General features: G+C 45.2%; 1 protein-coding gene across 5 annotated transcripts in view; it reads right to left on the reverse strand.

Annotated features, from left to right (window-relative positions):
- The window catches only part of NEK10 (NIMA related kinase 10), a 380,936-nt gene that overhangs the window by 55,561 nt on the left and 299,078 nt on the right, over positions 1 to 26,297 (reverse strand). For 4 of the 5 annotated variants that reach the window (XM_075586980.1, XM_075586978.1, XM_075586979.1 and 1 more), the window contains 3 exons: positions 24,492 to 24,666; positions 8,910 to 8,996; positions 1,558 to 1,618 (listed from right to left, as the gene is read on the reverse strand). In XM_075586980.1, coding sequence (XP_075443095.1) covers positions 1,558 to 1,618; positions 8,910 to 8,996; positions 24,492 to 24,666 — 323 coding nt within the window. Of the gene's footprint in view, positions 1 to 1,183; positions 1,275 to 1,557; positions 1,619 to 8,909; positions 8,997 to 24,491; positions 24,667 to 26,297 lie in introns of those variants that run through there. The other variant, XM_075586982.1, reaches the window with a different exon arrangement.

Here is a 26,297-nt window from a genome sequence, read left to right on the forward strand (position 1 = left end):
AAATGGTAACTCTGAAAAGAATAATAATTCATGTTTAAATTTATTTTCTGTCATAGGGTTTTGTGATCAATCTCATTACATAAGCCAATGGTAGAAAAAAGTGATATTTGCATGTGGATTCTTGTCATTATTAAGGCAGTTGCGAAAGTGATGATGACGGTTTTCCTGAATGATTACCAAAAAACTGATATGACAATGAATGGATTATTGCACTGCTATCATGCATATATAATTCCTAGTTAAAATGGCATTAAAATCGGGAAGAGCCTGCATTATTTTTTTCAATGTATTGCACATTATTTTTGATTTAATGGAGCTAGTGAATCTAGGACTTTGTGAATGTTGCATGTCCTCAACTGACAAAAACAAAATCCATTTTACCAAAACAGAACTAATATGCAAATTATTCATGACTTTTGAATGTATTTGAATGTATGCCATACTGCCGGCCACCACTATTGGCCCATTAGAATCCTAATATTGGATTCGTCCAGAAGTTCGAGACCCGGAAATATGGGTTTCCCTTCCCCTCAGCAAAAGCCATATTTTAGAGTCTGGAACTTCAGGGCAAATCAAATGTCAAGTTGAATCGAATGTGCGAATTGTGGCCACAAGAGATGAGCGAATCAGTGCTAATCCGTTTCTCTGGGTTTTATACCAAATTCATCCCCCCCACACCAAAATCCGCCCAATCTACACTACAAAATCAGGGCAAATCAACCCAAATCTGCCATTGGATACAATACGGACAGATGGTTAAGAATCCGATCAGTGAATTCCACAATCTGTGGCTAGGTATTTAAAAGTCCATACACAGATTAATTCATGAAGAGAGAAAGAGAGAGAGAGATCTCCTCCTGCGGATTAATTAATGTCCAGATTTTAAACCATCCTGTCCTGGATTTCAGATTGCTCTCTAAAATAAATGTAAAAATCTGATTTAAAAAAAAAAGAAATCACCCATCTTTAGTGTCCACCAGTGAAAATGCATACATTCTCTTTCATTTTTTTTACAATATCTTCGTATTGGAATATTCGTCTGCAAATTGAATATTGTCTAAAACTAATTTGCGGGCCGAGTTTTGACATATCTCAACAAAAGAGTACAAATCTTCAGCTATATGAGAAAAAAAAACATGAATAATTCTAACCTCTTCAGGAAGTGATGGGTTAATCTCTTTATTTGCTATTATGAGGGTTAGAGACTCATCTGATCAATAAGAAATAATTGGGGTAAGGAATCAAAGTCTCCTGGCTGAAAAATGTGGGCAAAGCTGCGGGAAACAAGCGGCAACACATTTATCAAAGTAAAAAAATCCCATATCCCAATCCCAGGAGACATTAATATATCTGTGTCAATGTCTCAAATTCTAAAAATGATAGTACTTCTAAAATAAATTATAATCAAACCTTCTCTGAACAACCACGTTTGGATATCAGCTTTCTAATGTTGTACAACATTTTTGTCATATACTGTACATTTTAATTATAACAATTTTAAATACATTAGTTAAAGAGGTATTACATTCATATTTAAAGTAACCTAATTATACATACCTTGCTTGGGGCTGTTTTTCTCCTCCAGGAACACTGACACTTCTTTTCAATGTGCCTGAAACTATCGAACAAAAATATGATTATGGCAAATATATATATATATATATATTTTTTGTGTGTGACTATCCCTTTGAGACACACATACACCAACGATATGTCATATTTTTTCTCCACATGCCACAAATGTATTATTTTCGTATGTATATTTTTATTCATATAGCACCAACGCAGCACTTTAAAGAATGAAAATACAAGGTTATATAAACAACAAAGAATGGGGTTAAATGCAACAGGTAAATGACAACATAAGGCAGGGGGTCGTCAAGCCGCGGCTCGCGAGCCACTTGCGGCTCTTGGGGCACGTCCGTGCGGCTCTCCTCAGGAATTGCGGGGCAGGCGTGATGCGGGAGCAAGCGCGTGGGCGGCGGAGAAGCAAGTGTGTGGCGAAAAATGGTGGCGATTCCCCAGCGGTCCCGGCGCGCAGGTCCCGGTGCGCATGCGCAGGTCAGGGCAGCTCCCTCCCCCCCGCTCCCAACGTGGGATGGAGGGGGGAAGTACCAGCTCCTCCTGCCAGCTCCTCCTGCGGCGGCCCCTCTCCCCCCGCTCCCAACGTGGGACGGAGGGGGGAAGTACCAGCTCCTCCTGCCAGCTCCTCCTGTGGCGGCCCCTCCCCCCCGCTCCCAACGTGGGACGGAGGGGGGAAGTACCAGCTCCTCCTGCCAGCTCCTCCTGCGGCGGCCCCTCCCCCCCCGCTCCCAATGTGGGACGGAGGGGGGAAGTACCAGCTCCTCCTTCCTGCTCCTCCTGCGGCGGCCCCTCCCCCCCCCCGTTCCCAACGTGGGACGAATTGGAAAGTACCAGCTAATCCTGCGGCCTGCTTCCCGCACTCCCCCCGCGGCCAGATTCCCGTGCTCCCCCTGAGCCCACCTCCCGTGGGCCCCCCGAGCCCACCTCCCATGCCCCCCCCCGAGCCCACCTCCCGCACCCCCAAGCCCACCTCCCTTCCCGGGCAGCTGTCGCAGGGATATCGGGGGCAGGAGGGGAAAGAGTCCGGTGGCAAGCTGCACCAACCCGGTCAAGGTAAGTCACTGTCACCCACCCAGTCACTGTCACCCACCTAGTCACTGTCTCACTGTCACCCACCCACCCACTCACTGTTACCCACCCAGTCACTGTCTCACTGTCAAGTCACTGTTACCCACCCAGTCACTGTCTCACTGTCACCCACCCACCCAGTCACTGTCACCCACCCAGTCACTGTCTCACTGTCACCCACCCACCCAGTCAGTGTCACCCACACAGTCATTGTCTCCCAAAGTCAGTCAACCCGGTCACTGTCACCCACACACCCACCCACCCAGTCACTGTCAAGTGTCACTGTCACCCAGTCACTGTCAAGTCACTGTCTCCCACCCAGTCACTGTCTCCCACCCAGTCACTGTCTCCCATCCTCCCACCCATTCACTGTCTAAGTCACTGTCACCCAGTCACTGTCACCCATCCACCCAGTCACTGTCATCCACCCAGTCACTGTCACCCAGTCACTGTCACCCACCCAACCCAGTCACCGTCAAACCCAGTCACTGTCAAATGAATGTCACTGTCACCCACCCACCGTCATTCACCCACCCACCGTCATTCATCCACACACCCATCGTCATTCACCCAGTCGCTGTCTCCTATTCACCCACTGTCATTCACCCAAAACCGTCATTCACCCACCCACCGTCATTCACCCACCCAGTCACTGTCATTCACCCAATCACTGTCTCCCATTCACCCACCCACCGTCATTCACCCACCCACACAACGTCATTCACCCACCCACCCACACACCGTCATTCACCCACCCACCCATCGTCAATCACCCACCCGCCCACCCGTCGTCATTCAATCGTCAGCCACCAACCCATTGTCATTCACCCACCCATCTCATTCACCCACCCACCCACTGTCACTCACCCACCCACTCACTGTCACCCACCCACCCACCTAGTCACTGTCATTCACCCACCCACCTAGTCACTGTCATTCACCCACCCACCTAGTCACTGTCATCCACCCACCCAGTCACTGTCATTCACCCACCCAGTCACTGTCATCCACCCACCCAGTCACTGTCATTCACCCACCCATTCACTGTCATTCACCCACCCACCCAGACACTGTCATTCACCCACCCACCCAGTCACTGTCATTCACCCACCCACCCAGTCACTGTCATTCACCCACCCAACCAGTCACTGTCACCCACCCACCCTCCTAGTCACTGTCATTCACCCAGTCACTGTCTCCCATTCACCCACCCACCGTCATTCACCCACCGACCCATCGTCATTCACCCACCCACTGTCATTCACCCACCCACTGTCATTCACCCACCCACGTTAAACAACCATCATTCACCCACCCACTATCATTCACCCACACACCGTCATTCACCCAACTGTCATTCTACTGTCATTCCCCCACCCAGTCATCCACTCACCCACTCAGCCACCCAGGCAGGCAGTCACATGTCTTTTGTTGAAAATATAAAAATAAATAGGTTGCATTGTAATGTTTTTTTCTGAATCACAATAAGAAAACAGTTAAGTAAAAGTTGCGCGCTAAAAGATATTGTTTCGTGGTAGGTGCGCTATGGGTTGGGGGGGTGTACGCTATGGGTTCGGGGGGCCCTGCTCCTTTCATTTGTCCATGATTTCTGTTGGCGGCCCTCTTTTGGACTGAGAGTTTGATGATCCCTGACATAAGGCATAGGGAGACAAATGAGATAGCTTGCCTTTCGACCTGTTAAGAAGATACAGTACAGTCTGAAGTCATTGTTTGTCTGAGAGGCTGAGTTTACATTTTACATTTCTGTGTGCAAATTGATTTAGTTTCTATATGCTGATTTGACCTTATTGGCATGACTACACTACACTGTATTGCTTCTTTTTCTTTTCCGGCAGCGCTCCCCTACTTCTAAAAGGAATTTTAGAAGAACTTATATGTTTTGTTTGGATTTTGAATGGCAACTTCCTCAAGTGACATTTTAGCTATTTTTTCTCTTTTGATCTCTAACCTCTCCTTTTTCACATTGTGTACGCATTTTTTTTTTTATTTCATACAACAAATCTCATTATTTGGGTTCTGCCTCTGGGGTTATTTTTACTATTTTTCACTGTATTATGTAAACAAATTTGTGCTGTTTTAAGCACGTATATTTTTAAATAAACGTATTTTTAATTTTTTTACGTGTAGTTTTAAATGTACATATGAAAAAATCTGAAAGGTTTGTTAAAAGTTGTTAAAAACTTTGCAGACGTAGCAATTTTAAACATTTAACTTTTTTCCTCTTTTTTTAGTTTCTTATCTCTAAAAAGCTGTTTGAATGAACACTAGTGTCGTATTTGATTTCTTACAACCCTGACGACGTTGCCGGATGGGACCAAAACGTTTAGGAAGAATATGTAACGGCAATAAAGCTACTTTTTTTTCAATGTACTGTATGAGTGCCCACTGCCTCTCTACTTTTGAATCTGCTTAATTACGGGATCTAGTACAGGATTAGATCCCGACAGCATTTAGTATACCGCAAAGTTATGTTCCGGTACAGTGAGTACTAGGAGTGCAAGCTCTTACAAATCATTTTCCTTTCTTAAAACTCCCAATGTTTGTTAAAGTGCGTTGATGTTACTGGCCATTTTGAAAATGTATTGTACCTATAGACCTTTCCATTATAGTCAAAGGTGCCAACTCTGCACCTACTGTACACAACTTTTTCTGTGACGGAAGCATTCAATTACAAACCCTATCACCACTGCATATCTTTTGTATCTTGGAAAAGGTCTGTGTGTAGACAGAAAAGTCAGTTAAATAAATAAACTGGTATTATGCTGTTCAATTTTTCCAGTTAAAGGTGCAATCACTCTTTTAAATGGAGATAGATGCAGATTTCTGCTGTAGTTATCTATTTTATATTTAATATTCATGTTATAAAGAATAAATCCTGACTTTGAAATGTTTATGTATAAAGAACAGTTAATTAATATCCTGTGTGATTTCTAAATTCTCCATTTCCGCAGCACTAGTGAATAACCCATTCCATTACCTCATTTTTTATTTATTTTTTTACACAAAATTAGATATTAATTTTAAAAAGCATTGTAACCAGTAAAGTTAGTTATAACTGTAAATGACCCCTTGTCTTTAATGTCAAATTTACTTTAGTTTGAAGGACATACAGTAGGCATGATGTGGCTATATTAACAAGCCTATAAATATATGTGGTGGAGTGATAATTTGGCAAAGCATGAACTTCTTAAAGAAACAAAGTCATTCATCTATACAAGAATGATCTCTATCTAATTAAATAGTCACAGTTGATACATTTGAATCTATGATTGTGATGTAGCTTTCTTCCTTGATTAATCGACCCCATACTGCTGTAGCTGTTGTAAACTTTGCATTTTGTTATATTTATTCCCTCTTTTATAATGAAATATGCTTGCATATCAAGAACAGGACATTAATATGTCTCTAATCTGTATATTCTGTCTGTCAGACTTTGCTTTGCCTGAACTGGCACACATTTCCGATCAAACTACAGTATATAGTAAAACATGTTTTAGTGAGACAGACTAAGGAGCTACCGATAATTAATTAATATGTTTCTCTTTTAACGTGCATGATTAAATCATCTAATTTTCTCCTAATTTTTTTAAACAAAATATCACAAAAACTATGTTTAAAAAACCTGGAAACCATACACTAGATTTTGTAACGACCGCCCTCCTAATGTGAGAAACAACAGGCCTTGATAAATATGGAAAGTGCTACTGTAGGTTGTGATATATTACCGCATAATCATATTTGTGCTATATGGGTACAAAAGGTGAGTGTTACAAACTTCAGTGTGAACTCCATGGGGCTTATTCATTAAACCATGATATTGTCAAGGCAAAAATCACCTTAAAAAACAACATGATTTGATGCGATACAACTTTTTCCCAGATTGTTATATCTTTTCCAGACCCTTGAGGTAAACGTTTCAAAGAGAGAGACAGCATTGTAGATTTACAAAGTGAGGGAGGTAGTTTTATTTTGTGAAATCGAAAACCCAGAGTCAGAAGAGGGGTATTATCAAAAGCCATATCTGTTCTGGCCATCCACTCTTTTATGCAATTCTATTATGTGGCACAACTTTCCCATGTAATTTAATAGTGTCTTCCAAAAGATCCAGAAGAGATGGCTTGCTTTTGAGGCAGACATGATGAAACATTTCAATTTTTCTTGCCTTCTTTTCCCTGCTAAAAATGCAAATATAATAAAGAATACTAATTACAATACCTTCCCTCCAAATTTGGGAAACACTGAGGCTTTCATCAGCTCTCTCTATTATCCCAAATCTCTCAATCCAGTACTTGGTAACCCAGACTTTGAATCTGGCTTGGCTCAACATGACTTTATAGTGTATTTTGGAAGAACTCGGATTTTACCAAGCTAAGGGAATTCCTTCATAGGGGTGGGCTGACATTTTATTCAGATTTAAAAAAACAAAAAAAAAACAACCATCACCAACTCAGATTTCTCCTATTACCTGCAAATAAGTCACTTTCTGAACTCTTTAACTATTTCCAATAGTGCCCATTCCTTAACGCCCTTTGAGCATCTGTGTCTCAGATCAATCAAAGTGAATCACTAAACTGTATCAATTGTTGTTCTCCCTTACTGCGACACAGCATTTTTGTTCAGGCTCAGGAAAGAGACTTTGGAGGACTGGTCAGAAGTCTGGGAGAGAGCAGCCAAAAGCTTTAATTTTGTGGCTATCAAACTTTATATATAAAGTTATTTATAAATGGGACATAACAACCCTGTCCTTCTGCCATTGTCCTGGTGGGGAATTGGGCTCCCTGGGATCTTGCTTTGTAGCACTTGCTCAAAAGTGGCCGAGTATAGGTCCAGAATATGTAACTACATCTCTGCGATCCTGGAGCCTCATATATTCCCTGATTCAGGTATTGCTGAAGGCAAAGGATCTTTTCAGATCTGAAGATCAGCTAGTCTTGAATATACAAAAACCGAACTGGATCAGCACTCAAAACTAATAATAATGAAGGACTTACTTTTTGCTTTTGGTCTCACCAAGTTTCTACTTTAATATATCAAAAAGCAGCAATACAGAAAAAGTCAGCACACACAGGGGAAAGAAATGTTAGCAGACACACAGTTACAGTTGTATGAAAAAGAAAGTACACCCTCTTTGAATTCTAAGGTTTTACATATCAGGACATAATAACAATCATCTGTTCCTTAGCAGGTCTTAAAATTAGGTAAATACCAGCTCAGATGAACAACAACAACACATGACATATTACACCGTATTTCTCTATATCAACTATAAAAAGAAAGCTGCCATTTTGCCATATTCATTAACAATGATCTATGCATACACAATTGCATGGTTGGCATGAAGCGTTTCACTATTTTGCTTCAACAGCATCCAGAAAATCAATCAATATCCCCCTCTCCCCTCTCCCCTCTGTCCAATCTCCTCTCTCGTAAGTTTTCCTCATATGCATTAATAGTTTGCAAACCATATGAAAATAAATATCCGGAATCAAATCGCAAAAAAAAAAAAATGCCATTTTTCATGGTTTGGACATGAGAGACATAATTAATACTGCAAGATGCAAAAATGTACATTTATTAGAGTTTACAGAATAGCCCCATAGCTTTTAAAACTTGACAAGCAAAACTTGACAAGCAATGCTTATACCACAAAAATAATGTGGTATATATATTAGTTTTAAAAGTAAAAACCAAGAACATTCAATATAAATATAATTATTTACAAAAAATATATAATATAATTACACATTTCAATATAAATATTGTTATTTACAACACAAAATACCAGTCCACATTTAAGTATTTGTGTAAATTATTGTTCTATTTTTCATTTGTTTGCTCAATTAAAAAAATAGATATTGACAAGATTCAAGTAGATTAATTAAGAATAACATTCATACCATGACCTGTGGTACAGTTATCTTTGTTCTTATTTTAATTATTTGACACACATTTCAGTTTCTAGAGATCTGCAATATGATTTCTGACATAAAATATAAGCAAAATGATAAGTAACACACTGTGCAAAGTATAAGGTAAAACGCCTTATTTGTCAAATAATAGTCACTATTATCTTTGCCTACTCAGCCATGGATGTTCAATTCACTTGTAATTTTCAAACAAATGCAAATATAAGTGTGCGCGACTGGCATGATAATGGAGCACAGTGAGATAGATCATTCAAAGTAAAGCAACAAGAAAAATAAAGGAAAAAGTTTAAAAAAAACAAATAGACATACCAATTGAACATCCTTTAAAGTAACTTAAGCTGGAACAACTAGAGTTATCAGATATATCCAGGTCATCATCTAGTGTAGAAAATACATCTGTCAAAACAAACATTTAGTATGAAAGAGAACATTAGATAATTGACTGATTGCAATCATTTTAAATGCACAGTATTGACAATATAAATTATATTTCCATGTATGTTTGTATGTATGTATGTATATATACATAGTGCTAAACTTATCTAACTATCTATCTATATCTATATCTATATCTATCTATCTATCTATAGAAATATATATATAGATATCTATATATATATAGATATCTATATAGTGATAAACGGCTTCCTTACATTGCCCTGCCATCTGTCCAGGCTCTTTATTACATGGTCTTTTAGGGAAAACAAATAGATAACACATAGCACAATATTGTATTAGTCAGGCTGTTAGATTACTCCCAAGCAGTGGGACTGCAATAATTTGAAATACATTAGAGTTACCCAGACCTCTGTCTCTTTTATTCTATCCCAGCAGGGGACTGCAATACTTTCATTGAAATGCATCAAAAATAAACGTTGCACAATCGGAGCACTTACTAGACAGAGATTTCCATCTCTAGGGTTAGGCGGCCTATCCGCTTTCCAACTATACGAAATACAAAACATTTATAAATCGGTTACAGAATTCATATGGAGGCTTTTATTACCTTGAGGGGGGCATCCTCACCTATCTGGCTGCTGGTGTCCCAGCCTTCAGACTCGAGTAGAGAGACAGAGGTATCAAACCAAACTGCCTTAAGTACCTGTTCCTCAATTAGGAGGGCAGGTAAGGGAAATTAGAACTACTATGAACTCTGGTCTGGATTTCCAATCCACTAGCTGTGGGATTGATCACATTTAGACTATGGCTCCACTTTCTGATCTAAATAGGACAGAAATCTGCCTAATATCCTGGAATTATGTCACTATATATATATATACAGTATATACAGTGTTTGAAAATTAATGATAACTTCTCGCCCGTGGTGAGTTGATTTTGGCCGCTGGCGAGCCGTGCTGCGGCTCTAAGAATTCCCCCTGCTCGCGCCAATGTTTTTTTTTTTAAATAAATAAATAATCCCCCTCCCTGATTCGTGTGACACGGGGAAGAGGGCCGGCTGGCAGCTCTGGGTCAGCCCCAACCCCTCCTGCCCCCGATCCCCGCTTGCTGCTCAGGGCGGGAGGTAGGCTAGGGGGTCCCGCGGCTGCTGCTCAGATGCTTCCCCTCCGTCCCACGGCTGCTGCTGCCCAGGCGCTTCCCCTCTGTCCCACGCTCTGGTAATGGGAGCGGGGAAGCAGGCTGGCAGCTCTGGCTGCAGTCTGGGCATGCGCACGCACACGCGAACGCGGGGGGTGGGAGGTAGGCTGGAGGGGGTCCCTCGGCTGCTGCTGCCCAGGTGCTTCCCCTCCGTCCCGCGGCTGCCCAGGCGCTTCCCCTCCGTCCCACGGCTGCTGCTGCCCAGGCGCTTCTCCGTCCCACGCATCTTTTTGCACACGTGCGGGGAAGCAGGCTGGCAGCTCTCCCGTCGCCATGGCTGCAGCCTGCGCATGCAAAGCGCGCGTCCCTCGTGTACGTGGCACGTCGATGATGCCCCCACATGGGCGCAACCCGGAGGCGGGACCAGAGGAGTCTGCATTAATTCTTGCGCATGGTGCGCGAACGCCAGTATATCAGCGGCTGGTAGATGGCCCAGGTGACACGCTGTAGGAGTCAGGGGAAGAGGAGCACCCGATAGTGGGCTGAGGTAAGTAGGAAGTGCGCCGAGGATAGCGAGACTCACGGATCCTTACAGTACCCCCCCTTCAGGAGTGACATTCGGCGTCTCTGGAACGGCTTGTGAGGGTACTTGGCATGGAAGATGCGAACAAGTCTTGGAGCATGAAGACGGTGGCGAGGAAACCAGGATCGTTCCTTGTGTCCGAGACCCTTCCAGTGCACAAGATACTGGACCGATCCCCTTGAAATCTTGGAGTCCAAGATAGACTGGATCTTGCACTCTTGTTGGCCGTGTACGAGAACAGCTGTAGGCGAGGAGGGATCAGGAAAGCAAGGATCCCGAATAGCTGGTTTCAGCACGGACACATGAAAAACAGAGGGACACATGAAAATGAGGAAGGCGTAGCCGGTAAGTCACTGGGTTGACTTTTTCTGAGATGGTCCGATGAACCTTGGTGCGAGTTTCAGCATAGGGACCTTGAGCCTGACATTCTTAGAGGACAACCACACCCTGTCTCCTGGATCCTCCTTCAGTGATGGTTTGCCTGCGCCTTTTGTCTGGTAGTTAGTTGCCTTCTTGAGGTTCTCCTGAATCCCTTTCCACAAATTTTGAAAACTAAGAATTCTGTCGCCTGCTGCTGGTACCCCAGAAGTGGGTGTAGTGATAGGTAGAAGTGATGGGTTAAACCCATAACTAATGAAAAAGGGCAACTTCATGGTGGATTAATTATGCAAATTGTTATGCGCAAATTCGGCCCAGGGAAGCAGATCAGACCAGTGGTCCTGAGTGTCCGAGACGAAACACTGGATGTATTGCTCCAGAGACTGGTTGGTTCACTCAGTCTGACCGTTGGTTTGTGGATGAAAACCCAAAGAAAAATGTAACGGAATTCCTATTTGCTGGCAGAAGGAGCACCAGGACTTGGATATGAACTGTGAACCTCTATCGGAGACTATGGCCAATGGTACCCCATGGAGGCGAAATATTTATTTGATAAAGATGTCTGCCAATTTGGGAGAGTTGGGTAGACCTTTTAACGGAATAAAGTGAGACTGCTTGGAAAAGCGATCTATCACAACTAAAATGGTGTTCATCCCTTTGGATACCAGCAGTTCGACTATGAAGTCCATGGACAAGTGTGTCCATGGACGGTCTGGTATTGGTAGCAGACGAAGGAGTCCTGGTGGTTTAATTCGGGGAGTATTATTCCGAGCATATATCGAGCTCGCAGCAACTAATTCTTTGATGTCTTTTTGCATGCCTGGCACCACAAGGTCCGTTCCCCGAAGTCGGTAGTCCTTCTAGTACTTGGATGTCCTGAAGACTTAGAAGAGTGACCCCATTCAAGGATCTACTTCCGATGAGGTGGTGAGGTAAAAAATCACCCATCAGGAACTACAAGACCCTCACGAATGTGACACTGGTCTTGTACAATATCTCTCAAGGCCTCAAAAGTGTTGGCGGAAAGTATATATTTGGAGGGAAGAATACAGATGCAGCGGCCATTATTTTAACAAATCACGCAGTGCATACCTCGGAATACCCATGTCATGGCGTGGGCTTTCTTCCAACAATACCGCCTTAAGATTCGAGTGCAGGCGACTGCTTAAAATGGCATTTTAGTGTTCTGGCTTTTAAACACCTGAAATTGACACCGTAGCTTTGAGGGAAGTGGGACGAGGCCAATCCAGAACCGCCTTTACCGTAGCAGGATCCATGGTGAGACCTGTGTTGGAAATTATGTATCCTAGGTTTGCTGTGGAAGTTTGGTGGAACTGACACTTTTCCAGCTTGGCAAACAAATGGTTTTTAACGTAGGCGTAGAAGTACCTGTTTGGCAAGGTTGACATGCTCCTGTGAGGACTTAGAAAAGATCATTATATCATCCAGATAGATGATGACAAATTGATTGAGCAGACCTCTGAAGATTTCATTAACGAAGTCTTTGAAGACGGCAGGGGCATTACAGAGACCGAAGGGCATGACGAGGTATTCATAGTGGCCGTTACGGGTATTGAAAGCCATTTTCCATTCGTCACCTTGGCGGATCTTTCCAAAATTGTAGGACCCACAGAGGTCCAATTTAGTTAAGATGTTGGCTCCTTAGAGACAATCGAAGAGTTCCAAAATCAATGGTAAGGGATAACGGTTTTTGATGGTGATCTTGTTAAGGCCTCTGTAATCAATATATGGTCGTAGCGACCGTCCTTTTTCTTCACAAACAAGAAGCCTGCGCCAGCTAGAGAAGAAGATTTTCGAATAAAGCTTCTTTGTAAATTTTCATGGATATACTCCTTCATAGCATTAGTCTCATGAAGGGAAAGTGGGTAAGAAGTTCCCCTGAGAGGTACAGAGCCGGGAAGCAAGTCAATAGGACAGTCAAAAGAATGATGCTGTGGTAAGACCTCAGATCTGGCCTTATCAAAACGTTGCAAAATTCGGCGTAGACCTCAGGCAATTTTAACTTCTCTTCTTTGGGAGCAGTAACCCCACAAATAAGTTTGATGTGCACAGGCAGTTCTTGGAACAAAAGGGGCTCCACAGGACAGGTTCCTTGTCAGACCAATCGATGCATGGATTGTGAAGTTGCAGCCATGGGAGGCCAAGAATCACATCCACCGAAGGGGTGTGGATGGCATCTAGCTGGATCTCTTCCATGTGGTCCTCACCTCTACGAAGACGAAAGAGAACGGTCTGTAAAGAGACATATGCTGGTTGCAGAGGTCGATCATCAATGGCTTCAAACCCCACAGGGCATTTCTTGCGAACGAGGGGGATGTTGTTCCTCGCTGCGAAGCCTTGGTCGACAAAATTGCCTCTCGACCCGGAATCCAGATAGGCCAGCGCAGAAGTGTGGAAGCCCTCGATGGTAAGTGTAACAGGAAGCAAGATCCTGGTTGGCAGCAGTTTTGCTGAGATAGGGGATGTAGAAAGTGTTCCCAATGTGATTCCCCTGGACCGCATTGGGAGTTGGCGTTTCCTGACTTGTGGGGGTAATAGAGTACCTGATGTCCAGGATTGCCACAGCCCATATCCAAGTGGCCCATTATAAGTGGCATGACTACTGAACAACTGAAGTTTAAAAGGAAGGAACTCTTACCCTAATGGATCTTATCCTTCTTCTCTCCTCAGGTACACTGGCGACACACTTTTTTCGAGCTCGGCTAGTCCCACGAATTCGGGTATACCCGGGTGTATTGAGGTTTGTGACTGTTTTCTGCCCGAGTGCATTGCGTTATTTTCCAGGCAGGGATTGAAGCATTTTATTCCCGCTGGCTGCAATACTGCACAGTATATATATATACTGCATTACAATTCATGAATTTATGCCATCTGGTAGACACGCGAAGCATTGCAGCCTATTAAATCCTAATCATTATCATTTAACAGATCAGCCGCCCGTCAGACAGGCATGATCCCAGGCTGGGAAGGCAAACGCAACGGGGCTTGTCAGAGGTGAGGAGCGGCGCATTCCAGGTATCTGCCAGGTACATACTGGGTATTTGCTCGAATAAAGTGTGTTGGTGCAGTAAAAACCATCTCTAAATCCTCATTGAAGCCTTTGCTGTGTGTATTATATAGTATATGCAAGTGATCTAATGCTAGGTAAAAACCATATTTGAATGCTGTTTTCTGTCTACCCCTAATCAAATTAAGTGTTGCCACCTAGGCAGGGAACACCCTGTGTAGGAAAACCATTTGTTTGAATGTGCCTCAGATGTGCTAATTAAGCAGACAGAACCACACTGTCATGTGACTTTTTAGGCCTATATAAACCCAATCAGAACAGCTTGTCTGCCTGCAGCCCATATCCAGGTGGCCCATTATAAGTGGCATGACTACTGAACAACTGAAGTTTAAAAGGAAGTTCAAAAGAAGTGAGGAAGAAGTGGACACCCCATCTGGCCCTGATTCCTGCATTTGAACTACGCTGAAAAGGAGGATATCATCAATACCAGACTGCATCATTACTGCTGTGATGCTGCCTTTACCATTTATATTTGCTGTGACTTCACTTCTTCTCAAATTATGCACTTCTTTTTACCAGCCTCAGTATGTCTCTAACTCTATTCATATATCTCCATCTCTCCTTCCTTCACCACTTCTATTTTCACATGAACTCCTTTCTTACCTGCATCCTCTGACACCACACAGCTATATCCCCTGCACTAAAAAACACCCCTACAAATCATCATGCTCTCCTCTCTCTGTCGTTACCAAACCCTTCCTATTCCTCCCTCTCTTGCTTTTCCCTCCTTTGAGGCTCACACTGTCCAGATTTTCTCTCCTCTCCCTGTTCATGTGGCGGTCATCTATCGCCCACCTACCTCTACTCATCCCCCTTCTGCCTTTCTCTCTCACTTTGAATACTGGCTCTCTTTCTTCCTCTCCTCAGACTCCCCTGTTCTTCTCCTTGGGGACTTCAATTGCCACATTGATGACCCCTCTCTCCCTTGGGCTTCCCGCTTTCTTTCTCTAACCTCTTCTTTTGGCCTTCAACAGTGGACTGCAGCCAGCACCCACAAGGATGGCCACTACTTAGACCTGGTTTTCACTAAGAACTTCTCTCTCTCCGATTTCTCCATTTCCCCTTTTCCTCTCTCTGACCATCATCTCATCTCAATCTCTCTATCTCGCTTCTCCACCTCCATCTACACCACGGTTCTGCAGAAACCTGCGCTCTATTCACTTACCTGACTTTGACTCCACTTTACGCTCCTCCCTCTCCTCTCTCAGCTCTGCTACAGACCCCGACAAACTGGTCAGGAACTACAACTCTGTCTTGTCCTCCTCTCTTGATCTACATGCCCCACTTTCTCTCTGCCGCACTCGCCCTTCTAACCCTAGACCCTGGCTAAATCCCCACACACGCATGCTGCGTTCCTCCACTCGTTCCTCTGAACGCCTCTGGAGGAAGTCTCACACTCTCACAGACTTCCTTCACTACAAATTTATGCTATCCTGTTTCAACTCTGCCCTCTCGCAAGCTAAACAAGCCTACTTTTCTGCACTAATCAACATGCACAAGTCTAACCCACGCCGACTGTTCTCTGCCTTTGATACTCTACTCAAACCACCCTCAGCTGCCTCTCCTTCCTCCATCTCCGCTCAGGACTTTGCTGACTATTTTAAGGAAAAGGTGGAATCCATACGTCAGAACATCCCCTCTGTTTCTTCTTCTCATCCTACACTTCTTCCTAACTCTCCTCCTGCCTTCCTTGACTCTTTTTCCACTGTCTCAGAGGAGGATGTGTCGCTGTTGATCGCCACTTCTCCCTCTACCACTTGCCCTCTTGACCCCATTCCCTCCCATCTCCTAAAACCTCTTGCTCCTACTATAATACCTACGCTCACACACATTTTTAACTCCTCCCTCTGCTCTGGAACCTTTCCATCCTCCTTCAAACATGCAACAGTCATACCATTACTCAAAAACAGCAAGCTTGACCCTACCTGTCTTTCTAACTATCGACCTGTCTCCCTCCTGCCTTTCGCCTCTAAACTCCTTGAACGTCTTGTATTCTCTCACTTGCTCCATTTTCTCAACACCTATTCTCTCCTAGACCCTCTACAATTTGGCTTCCGCACTGCTCACTCCACGGAAACAGCCCTCACTAAAATAACTGACGACCTCCATGCTGCCAAAGACAGAGGTCATTACACTCTGCTCATATTACTCAACCTCTCTGCAGCATTTGATACTGTGGATCACCCTCTTCTCCTTCACATTCTCCATACTCTTGGTATTCGGAACAAAGCTCTATCCTGGATCTCATCCTACCTCTCCCACCGTACTTTCAGTGTCTCTTCTGCTAACACCTCCTCCTCCTCTATTGATCTCTCTGTGGGGGTACCCCAGGGCTCTGTCCTGGGACCTCTTCTCTTTTCTCTGTACACACTCTCTCTAGGTGACCTAATAACATCTTTTGGGTTTAAATATCACCTCTATGCTGATGACACACAAATATACTTTTCAACACCCGACCTTACACCTGCTATACAGACCAAAGTTTCTGAATGTCTCTCTGATATATCATCCTGGATGGCCCTCCACCGCCTTAAACTCAACATGGCTAAAACAGAGCTCATGGGCGTCCGCAGAAATGTTTTCAGGGGGGGGCATAATGTTAACTAGACAGAGAGAGAGAGTGGTTGTGGGGGGGGGTGGGTGATGGGGTGGGTGACTGACACTTTGACTGACTGACTCGTGTGTGACTGACACTTGGGTGGGTGACTGACTGTGGGTTGGTGTCTGTATTCATTCACAGACAGACAGACACAAACACACACCCTCCCTCTCTCAGACTCTCCCCCTCTCAGACTCTCCCCCTCTCAGACTCTCCCCCTCGCAGACTCTCCCCCTCGCAGACTCCCCCCTCTCAGACTCTCCCTCTCAGACTCTCCCTCTCCCTCTCAAACTCTCCCTCTCCCACTCTCCTTCTCCCTCTCAGACTCTCCCTCTCCCTCTCAGACTCTCCCTCTCACTCTCCCTCTCAGACTCTCCCTCTCCCACTCTCCCTCTCAGACTCTCCCTCTCAGACTCTCCCTCTCCCACTCTCCCTCTCAGACTCTCCCTTTCCCTCTCCGACTCTCCCTCTCCCTCTCAGACTGTCCCTCTCCCTCTCAGACTGTCCCTCTCCCTCTCAGACTCTCACTCTCCCTCTCAGACTCTCCCTCTCAGACTCTCACTCTCCCTCTCAGACTCTCACTCTCCCCCTCAGACTCTCTCTCTCCCCCTCAGACTCTCTCTCTCCCCTTCAGACTCTCTCTCTCCCCCTCAGACTCTCTCTCTCCCCCTCAGACTCTCTCCCCCTCAGACTCTCTCAGACTCCCCCCCTCAGACTCCCTCCCCTTCAGAATCCCTCGCTCACTCAGACTCTCTCTCACTCAGACTCTCTCACTCAGACACACACACACACACACACACACACCACACACCACACACCACACACCACACACCACACACCACACACCACACACCACACACCACACACCCCACTCTAATGCAGATAGTCCCAAGGTGTAGCCCCATCTCTTTCTTACCCCCTCTCTTCTTCATTCACTCTCTCCCCTCTCATCCTCACTTCCTCTATTACACCCCCTGTCTCCTCACTCTCCCCCCTCCATCAATTATGCCCCTCTGACTCAAACCCACTCCCTGAATCCGTCCTCCTCACATTCATTCCCTCCCCCCCTGATCTCACACACACACAGACACACACTCAGACACAAACTCAGACACTCGCAACAAGGGGGAATCGGAGTAGGGGGGGGAATCGGAACGGGAAGGGGGGACCCGGAGCAGGGGGGGAATCGGAACGGGAAGGGGGGACCGGAGCAGGGGGGGGGGGGGGAAATCAGAGCACGAGGACAAGGGGGAAGCGAGAGTGGCATGGAGCAGTAGTCACCTGACTTGCTCCATGCAGGAAAGGGCGGGCCTCGCTATGCAAGGTCAGATAGACTCGCAGGGGTGAGCAAACTTTTTATGCCGAGCCCCCCTTTTCATCCATTTAATTTCTCGGGGCCCCCCTGCCTGACGTAATCAAAATCACGTGAACCCCCCCCCCTTTATTAAACGATATACAATGTAAATACAAATATGTTTCAACAGCTCGCGCTTGCAAAATTAGGCTGCGTCCACGCTGCCGCCGAGAGTGGTGACATCACCAACTCTCCAAGCATGAGCACAGGGTGTCCTGCATAATTTTGCAAGCATGAGTGGGGGGTATGGATCAGGGCTATTTCTGTGTTTGTGTGTGGCTGTGTGTGGGGGTGTGGGGTTGTGCGCATTGACTGCTGCTGAGCATGCTTCAATGTCAATTTTGTTTGTCTCGCCAAGCACACAATCAATCACAACACAAACAACACCCCCCACACCACACACAATCACAGCACACATTCAATCACAAAACACACACATCACTACACATTTTTTATATATATATATATATATATATATATATATATATATATATATATATATATATATATATATAAATATATATATATACATATATATATATATATATATATACATACACACACACACACACACACACACACACACACACACACATCACTATACATATATATACACACACACACACACACATCATTATACATATATATATATATACACACACACACATCACTATACATATATACACACACACACACACACACACACACATCACTATACATATATACACACATACACACATCACTATACATATATATATATACACACACACACACACACCACTATACATATACACACACACACATCACTATACATATATATACACACACACACACAGTGACATCACTATACATATATATACACACACACATCACTATACACACACACACACACACACACATCACTATACACACACACACACACACACACACATCACTATACACACACACACACACACACACACACACACACACACACACCTGTACTGCATGCTCGGCTGGAGGAGTAAAGACAGGACGAGGAGGGCTTGTGTCTGTGTGCAGAGGGACGCCCTGCCCCCTCTGCAAGCACAGGGAAGCACAGCACGGATCTTCTGCCTGGCATTGCTCTGCTCTGCCCCTGCTCTGCTCTGCCTCCAGGTTTCACTGCACAGGCTGCGCCCCCCCCTAAATAATTTGGCGCAACCCAGTTTTGCGCACCGCTGAGATAGAGTTGCGAGGGACAAAAAAAAAAAATCCTGGCAGCGTGCCAACACGCGCCAGCCAATCAGGAGACAAGGGAGGTTTTTTTTTTTTTTGCAGAAGAGCGCGCTAAATCCTGTCACGCCAGTGCCCTCTGTTCCCCGCTGTTGGCGGCCCAGGATCCAGGGGGGGGCAAGCGCCCCCTCTTGCCCCCCCCTGCGGACGCCCATGACAGAGCTCCTCATACTTCCTCCCAAACCTGGCCCTACTACCTCCTTCCACATTACTGTTGGAACTACGATCATTCACCCAGTAGCCCAAGCACGCTGCCTAGGGGTCACACTCGACTCCTCTCTCACATTCGCCCCTCACTTTCAAAACATTTCTAAAACTTGTCGCTTTTTCCTCCGCAATATAACAAAGATATGCCCTTTCCTCTGTTGCTTGACTGCTAAAACTCTGACTTACGCTCTCATTCTCTCCTGTCTTGATTACTGTAACCTCCTGCTGTCCGGCCTTCCTGCCTCTCAACTGTCTCCCCTACAATCTATCCTAAATGCTGCTGCCAGAATCACTCTACTCTTTCCTAGATCTGTCTCAGCATCTCCCCTCCTGAAATCCCTCTCCTGGCTTCCAATCAAATCCCGCATCTCACACTCCATTCTTCTCCTCACTTTTAAAGCTTTACACTCTTCTGCCCCTCCTTACATCTCAGCCCTAATTTCTCGCTATGCACCATCCCGACTCTTGCGTTCTGCTCAAGGATGTCTTCTTTCTACCCCCTTTTTATCTAAAGCCCTCTCCCGCCGTAAACCTTTTTCACTGACTGCCCCACACCTCTGGAATGCCCTTCCCCTCAGTACCCGACTAGCACCCTCTCTATCCACCTTTAAGACCCACCTTAAGACACACTTGCTTAAAGAAGCATACGAATAGCACTGTGAACATTCTGAACACATGATACATAAAGCTTGGCCCCCTGCAAACGCACTTACCAGAACTCCCTCCTACTGTCTCTGTACGTTCTGCCTACCTACCAATTAGATTGTAAGCTCCTCGGGGCAGGGACTCCTCTTCCTTAATGTTATGTTTATGTCTAAAGCACTTATTCCCATGATCTGTTATTTATATTATCTGTTATTTATTCGATTAAAACATGTATTACTACTGTGAAGCGCTATGTACATTAATGGCGCTATTGTCAGGGTTCTGCTCGCCACAAACCAGGACCGGACCGCGAGGCTGAGGTGGGGTTGTAAAAGCACCGACCTGAGACCGCGCAGGCTGATCCGGATTGCGCAGTTCGTAGTCATATGTCGCAGGATCAGGATTGGAGAAGACAGCGTCGTCGTTGTAGAAGCCAGGGTCAGGACAGGAGACATCAGGATAAACATTGTTCAGGCAAGAGTTCGGCAACAGGTAGTCAGGAGAGCCCCGCTTCAGCTTAGGAGCGCGGGGTTGGCCTCTGCGCGAGCGACGACCATGGCCCATGGTGCTGGTCACAGGAGATGGTAGGCAGACCAGAATAGCACACCGTCTTGCTGCACGGGTGCACCAGTGCTACAACGCAAAAGTCCTGAGCGGGCAAGGGAATCCACTGTTTCAGCGCAGGAACCAGGACACGGCCTCTCTATATTAGGGAAAGAGTAGGCCCCAGGAACCAGGAAGCTGTAGATACAGGGAAACCTCCGCTTCAGTGCAGGAATCCAGGAGACTGCAGAATGCAGGGACGAACCTCTACTTTAGTGCAGGAATCCAGGAGGCTGAAGGACGCAGGGACGAAACCTCTGCTTCAGCACAGGGGAACAGAAGCTGAAGGACGCAGGGAATACCTCCGTATCAGCATAAGGGAACAAGCGGCTTGAAGGGAGCTGAAGGATGCAGGACGTAACCTGGAATCAGCATTGGAGAACAAACGGCTTGAAGGAAGCTGAAGGACGCAGGGCGTGACCTGGTATCAGCAAAGGGGAACAAGCAAGAGCTTGTGGCAAAACAGTTGACATCCAGTAAGGACTATGCTCGGCAGGGAGCATTATGGGAAGACAATACTTAAAGGCCAGCGGGCCAATCCCAGGAGAGGGGTGTGAAGGTACTGCTCCAATGAATGAATGCAAGTCTAGGTTGCAGTGATAGGCTGCACAGCTGCAGTAGATACCAGAGGGAGTGTGTATAGCTTTGGTGAGTGAATCCAGGCTGCAGCAAACATCAGGAGAGGTGCTCCAGGACTGCACTGTCTGCAAGGTAAGGCAACCAGTAAACCGCGGAGCGGCTTCCTTACAGCTATATAAATAAAGACATACAATACAATACAATACAATACAGAGAACGGCATTGCGTCGACACTGTTTCACGCTGGAAGACAACTTGTTACCCACAAATTGCATAGACTTTGGAATATCTGGTGGAAGAGGTTCAGCTGTACCGGCACGGGAAGAAGGAACCCTCGGAATAAGCTGCCGATGACAGGATCTTTCAGATCTCCTCTCCTGCAGATGTTGATCAACGCGAATACATATGGCGATGAATTCCTCGAGATTGGTGGGAGGTTCATGTGCAGCGAGCTCATCCTTTAAAATCTCCGTAAGACCTTACCAAAAGGTGACTGCTAACGCCTCGTTATTCCATCCGGTCTTTGCGGCAATAGTGCAGAACTCCAAAGCGTATCTGGCCACGGATAGACTTCCCTGAGATATGTGAAAGAGAGAGGAAGCAGCGGTTACATTGCGACCAGGTGTATCAAAGACTCTGCGGAATTCCCAGGGAAAATATCCGATATCCTGAGTGAGATCCGATCTTCGTTCCCAGATGGCAGAAGCCCAGGCCAGGGCACCATCGGTGACTAGCGATATAATATACACCACCTTGGATCTTTGAGAAATGAATCAATAAGGCATTAGTTCGAACTGTACTGTATGAAAAATTGATTCAGAAAACCCCTGCACCCATGGGGGTCGCTGCCAAAACGGTTGAGTGTGGGAAGTCGGGGTTCAGATGAGGAGGACATAGGCATAGAAGCAATAGTTGCAGCAGAAGACCCCAAAGGGACAGGACTAGGAGGAGGGGTTTGTACCCGGTCAGTAAGGGTCATGAGATTCTGGTGCAATAATTCCATGCGATGGTCATTTTGTTCAAAGTATTTTTCAATTTTGGAAAACATGCTGGTGTGCGTGCTTAAGGCCTGGGACATAGTAGGATCAGCCTTGCTGACCCGTGCTGAGGCGTGCTCACGCTCAGCACTGAGCCCCTGCAGCCGCAATGAGAGCGGCTTTAGCAGGGGCTCGCGCATGCTTCTGCACGCTTGCGTAAGTGTGTGTCTTAACAAATCTTTAGATTTGGCGCTCGCCGGAGCGCAGGGCCGGTCACGTGAGCGGTTCCCCCAATGAGGGCGAACCAGCTCCGTGACGTCACTTGCCCGCCCCCAGACACGCCCACGGACGGCGCACGCTCTAAGGCCAGGGAAAGCACCGCCTCCACACGGGCAAAGTGTCTATGTCCGAGGCCTGATACTCACCCCACTTCAGTGGGGTCCATGTTTGTTGGGCTGAGCATACTGTAACGGAGTGCTCACCCCAAACAAGTTGTAACCGCGAGGCCGAGGTGGGGATTTGATATAACACCAACCCACAGCCGCGTGGGTGCGTCTGGAGTGTAAATTGGTCGAGGTAGCCGGGTCAGGGTAGGAGAGGTCTGGATGGTCAGTAATACTTGCTGAGGTCGGTGTTGGAGAGTAGCGGATCATAGGAGGAACTTAGCCGAGGTCTGGATTGGAGAGAGGCGGATCGTCGTGGTTCTTTGCCGAGGTCAGTATAGGAGAGGAGCGGATCGTCGTAGGTAGCTGAGGTCAGGAGAACAGAAGAGCAGAGTCCGGAGGAATAGCTAAGGTCAGGGGCAAAGATCAGGAAGCATGACAAGACTGGAGATAAAACAGCAATGAACACTTCGCACGTAGGAAGGTTTATCCTCCGCCGATGAACCAGTGGAATGGCTGAGAATATAAGGCATACTGGGACCAATGAGGACAAGGCGAGAGGGGGCGATCCAGGAGCGCCTATTGTGATTGGCTGAAGAGGTGCAGGAGACAGGTGTGGGAAGGTTTACTGACGGGGATTGGTGATGCGGTACCTGCGTGTGTAGATTGCGCATCCCGTGTGTATGTAGCGTGCCTATGAAGCCTCCGTGCGGGCGCAACCCAGAGGCGGAACCAGAGGAGTCTGCATTCATTCTCGCGCATGACACGCACGTGCCTGTAGACCGGCGGCTGGTTAATAGCCCAGGTGACGTGAAGCAGGAGGCGAGATAAGCGGGAAGCACGTCGAGGGTAGCGAGACACACGGATCTTTACACAGACCTGTCTAACGAGACATGTGAATATGCTCACAAGTGATATTTTTAGGTACCAAATTAAAAAACGTAAGATTAAAGGTAAAGTACAGTATAGGGACTGTTTTGCACAAATATTATCAAAAGGCAGTTTTCTAAAAAAAAAAAAAAAAAAAAAAAACATTTACAATAAAAGTACGTCAGAGTCATTTATTAAGTGGACAAGTACTAAAAAAGATGTTGGCAAGGTAAAATATGCAAAAATATAAAGTATCTGCTCTATTTGCTGTGCTTTACCTTGTTTTTACTTGTGCGTGTCAGAAAACCTGTGTTTTATTTATTCTCACATGGCCTCAGTTACTCATAGCCCTCAGTTCATATTATTTTGTGCTTGAAGTCCTTTCAAGGTTACAATAAACAACATACAGTAGATATCATTTAGAAATATGCTAGTAGACAGTTACAGTCGTGCTACACTAGTAGCTGATTTAGCTCACGCTGTTAGAGCTCTTGTCTAAAAAACAGTGGTTGTAGGTTCTACTCCTGTTGCATCTGACACCAGTACACTATTGCAGTCACTATAGTAGTTGCATTAAGCTTGTCAATGCAATATAGTTTCTATAGATAGCCTTTTAGAAAGTGTGGGATGCAACTTATTTAACTATACTTTGCATAACCATTAGCATATGTTCCAGATGTGATCCTTTTTCAGCACAGGCATCTCTCCCAATTTTTTTTGGAGAGAGGTTTGAGGGGAAATATATACATTACTAAAATCCCACACCACCACTATTAGGAGCTGTGTTTGAAATGCAAGTTTTAAAGTAAAAGGCAACGTTTTACTGAATGATTACCTTTTTCAGTGTTGTCTACACAGTAATTGTCATCTGGAAATATTTCATCAGATTCCTTGACTCTGTTGTCTGATTGGAACATCCCTATGGGAATAATGGTGCTCTCTGAAAAATCACTCTTGCAGCTAGCTACTCCACTGCTGCTGCTACTCACGCTTGATTTCTCATAGCGAACCTAGTTGTGGAATAAGAAGAAAGAGTAGAGCAAGAAGTGAATATACAAATCTTTCAATTTTCCTGTATTATAATTCTTTGACCTGAATTGTTCTTATGAACATGACCATGCCACACAGAATACATCTTATTGTTCACCTGATAATATAAATTCTGACCACTGCAGCTCTTCCCTTCTGCCTAGCAACCCCTCCCCCCCCCATAAAAATAAAAATTTCGATATCAAATAACTGGACAACTGATATTTGTTGTGATGGGATATCTACATTAATTATGTTTGGCTTCTATTAATTGTTTATTGGATATTCATTTTCATATTGTAGATTACTGATATTTACTTTTTATTCAGTTTTGTTCTAAATTACATTTCCTAACACTTTTAGTACCAGAAAAGTCTGCATAGTGCTACAAAGCAACACATTTTATACTGTTGTTAATTAACACTTTTGTTAGGGGAATTCTGTTTTAATTAAAACTAGATTTACACAAACACTAACCAGTATTCATTTTCATTTACTGTAATAGTGACACACAGTGGCAATACTACAATAGTCTTATGAATTAACCAAATATTGTATGGTAACTTTTACTGCACTGCCCTATTCATTAATATTCAAAAATCCCATAAGCTGTGTTTAGTACACTTTACCCCACCCCCTGGGAGATATGGCGGCTATGGTGTGTGTGGTGCGTTACCTGCGGCTCACAGGAGGCCTGAACCGCTGCTGCTGGGAGCCTGGGGTGAACCTAATCTGTCTGGTGACAGCGCCTCCACTTGCGCGTGATCCTAACAGTATTGGATAACCCCGTGCTGGACAATATATATGTAATACACACTGGTATAGTATAACAAGTTTTACTGAAAGCGTAATAATAATGATAATACAGAACCACTCAGGCCTCGCTGGGCTGTAGCCCCACACCATGCCTCCAACACTGTGTCCACACCCCGGTGGGGTTTACCCCAAAGTTCCCCATGGCACCCAACCACCCTGGTGTCCACAGAGTCAACCCACCCAAAGAGTGTGTTACAACGCTGACCACACCCACGTGTCACTGTTGGTGCACTTGTGGAATGTTGATATACCTTGGTATACCTTCCAGGTGCTCCAGCACCTAGTATCACCTGTGCAAAAATATTGGTGGGGCGCTCCTCTATGAGGTGTATACTGTAGTTATAAATTATATTAAAGTGGACAATCCAACTTATGTGTGAAAGTGCTCATATGTATATAAGTGAAAATAATATACAAAATGTATAAAGTAAACGTCGCAGCTCAACCCTATAAAGAGAAGGTCAAAATTCTCCTGAAGTGGATATTAATGAAGTAGCTTTTGGGGAGCGCAGATGTCACTATATGTGGAAAAAATACATATAATATTATTATTATATATTTTTTCTCCACATATGGTGACATCTGCGCTTCCCAAAAGCTACTTCGTAATACCTGGTATCACCGACAGAAGATAATTAGCTGATTCAGCGACGTTGTCCATGATGGCGTCCGCCCCCATGTGGGGTAAATTTCCGGCGTGAATAATATCACCTTGAAGGTAGTCTCTGTGCCTTGCGGTGGTGATCTGGACCCAGACCACAGGCCGCAACTACTGCGCAGCGTCCATCTGTGTCCC

Source organism: Ascaphus truei, chromosome 2 (genome assembly GCF_040206685.1).
Source record: "Ascaphus truei isolate aAscTru1 chromosome 2, aAscTru1.hap1, whole genome shotgun sequence".
Lineage (NCBI taxonomy): Eukaryota > Metazoa > Chordata > Amphibia > Anura > Ascaphidae > Ascaphus > Ascaphus truei.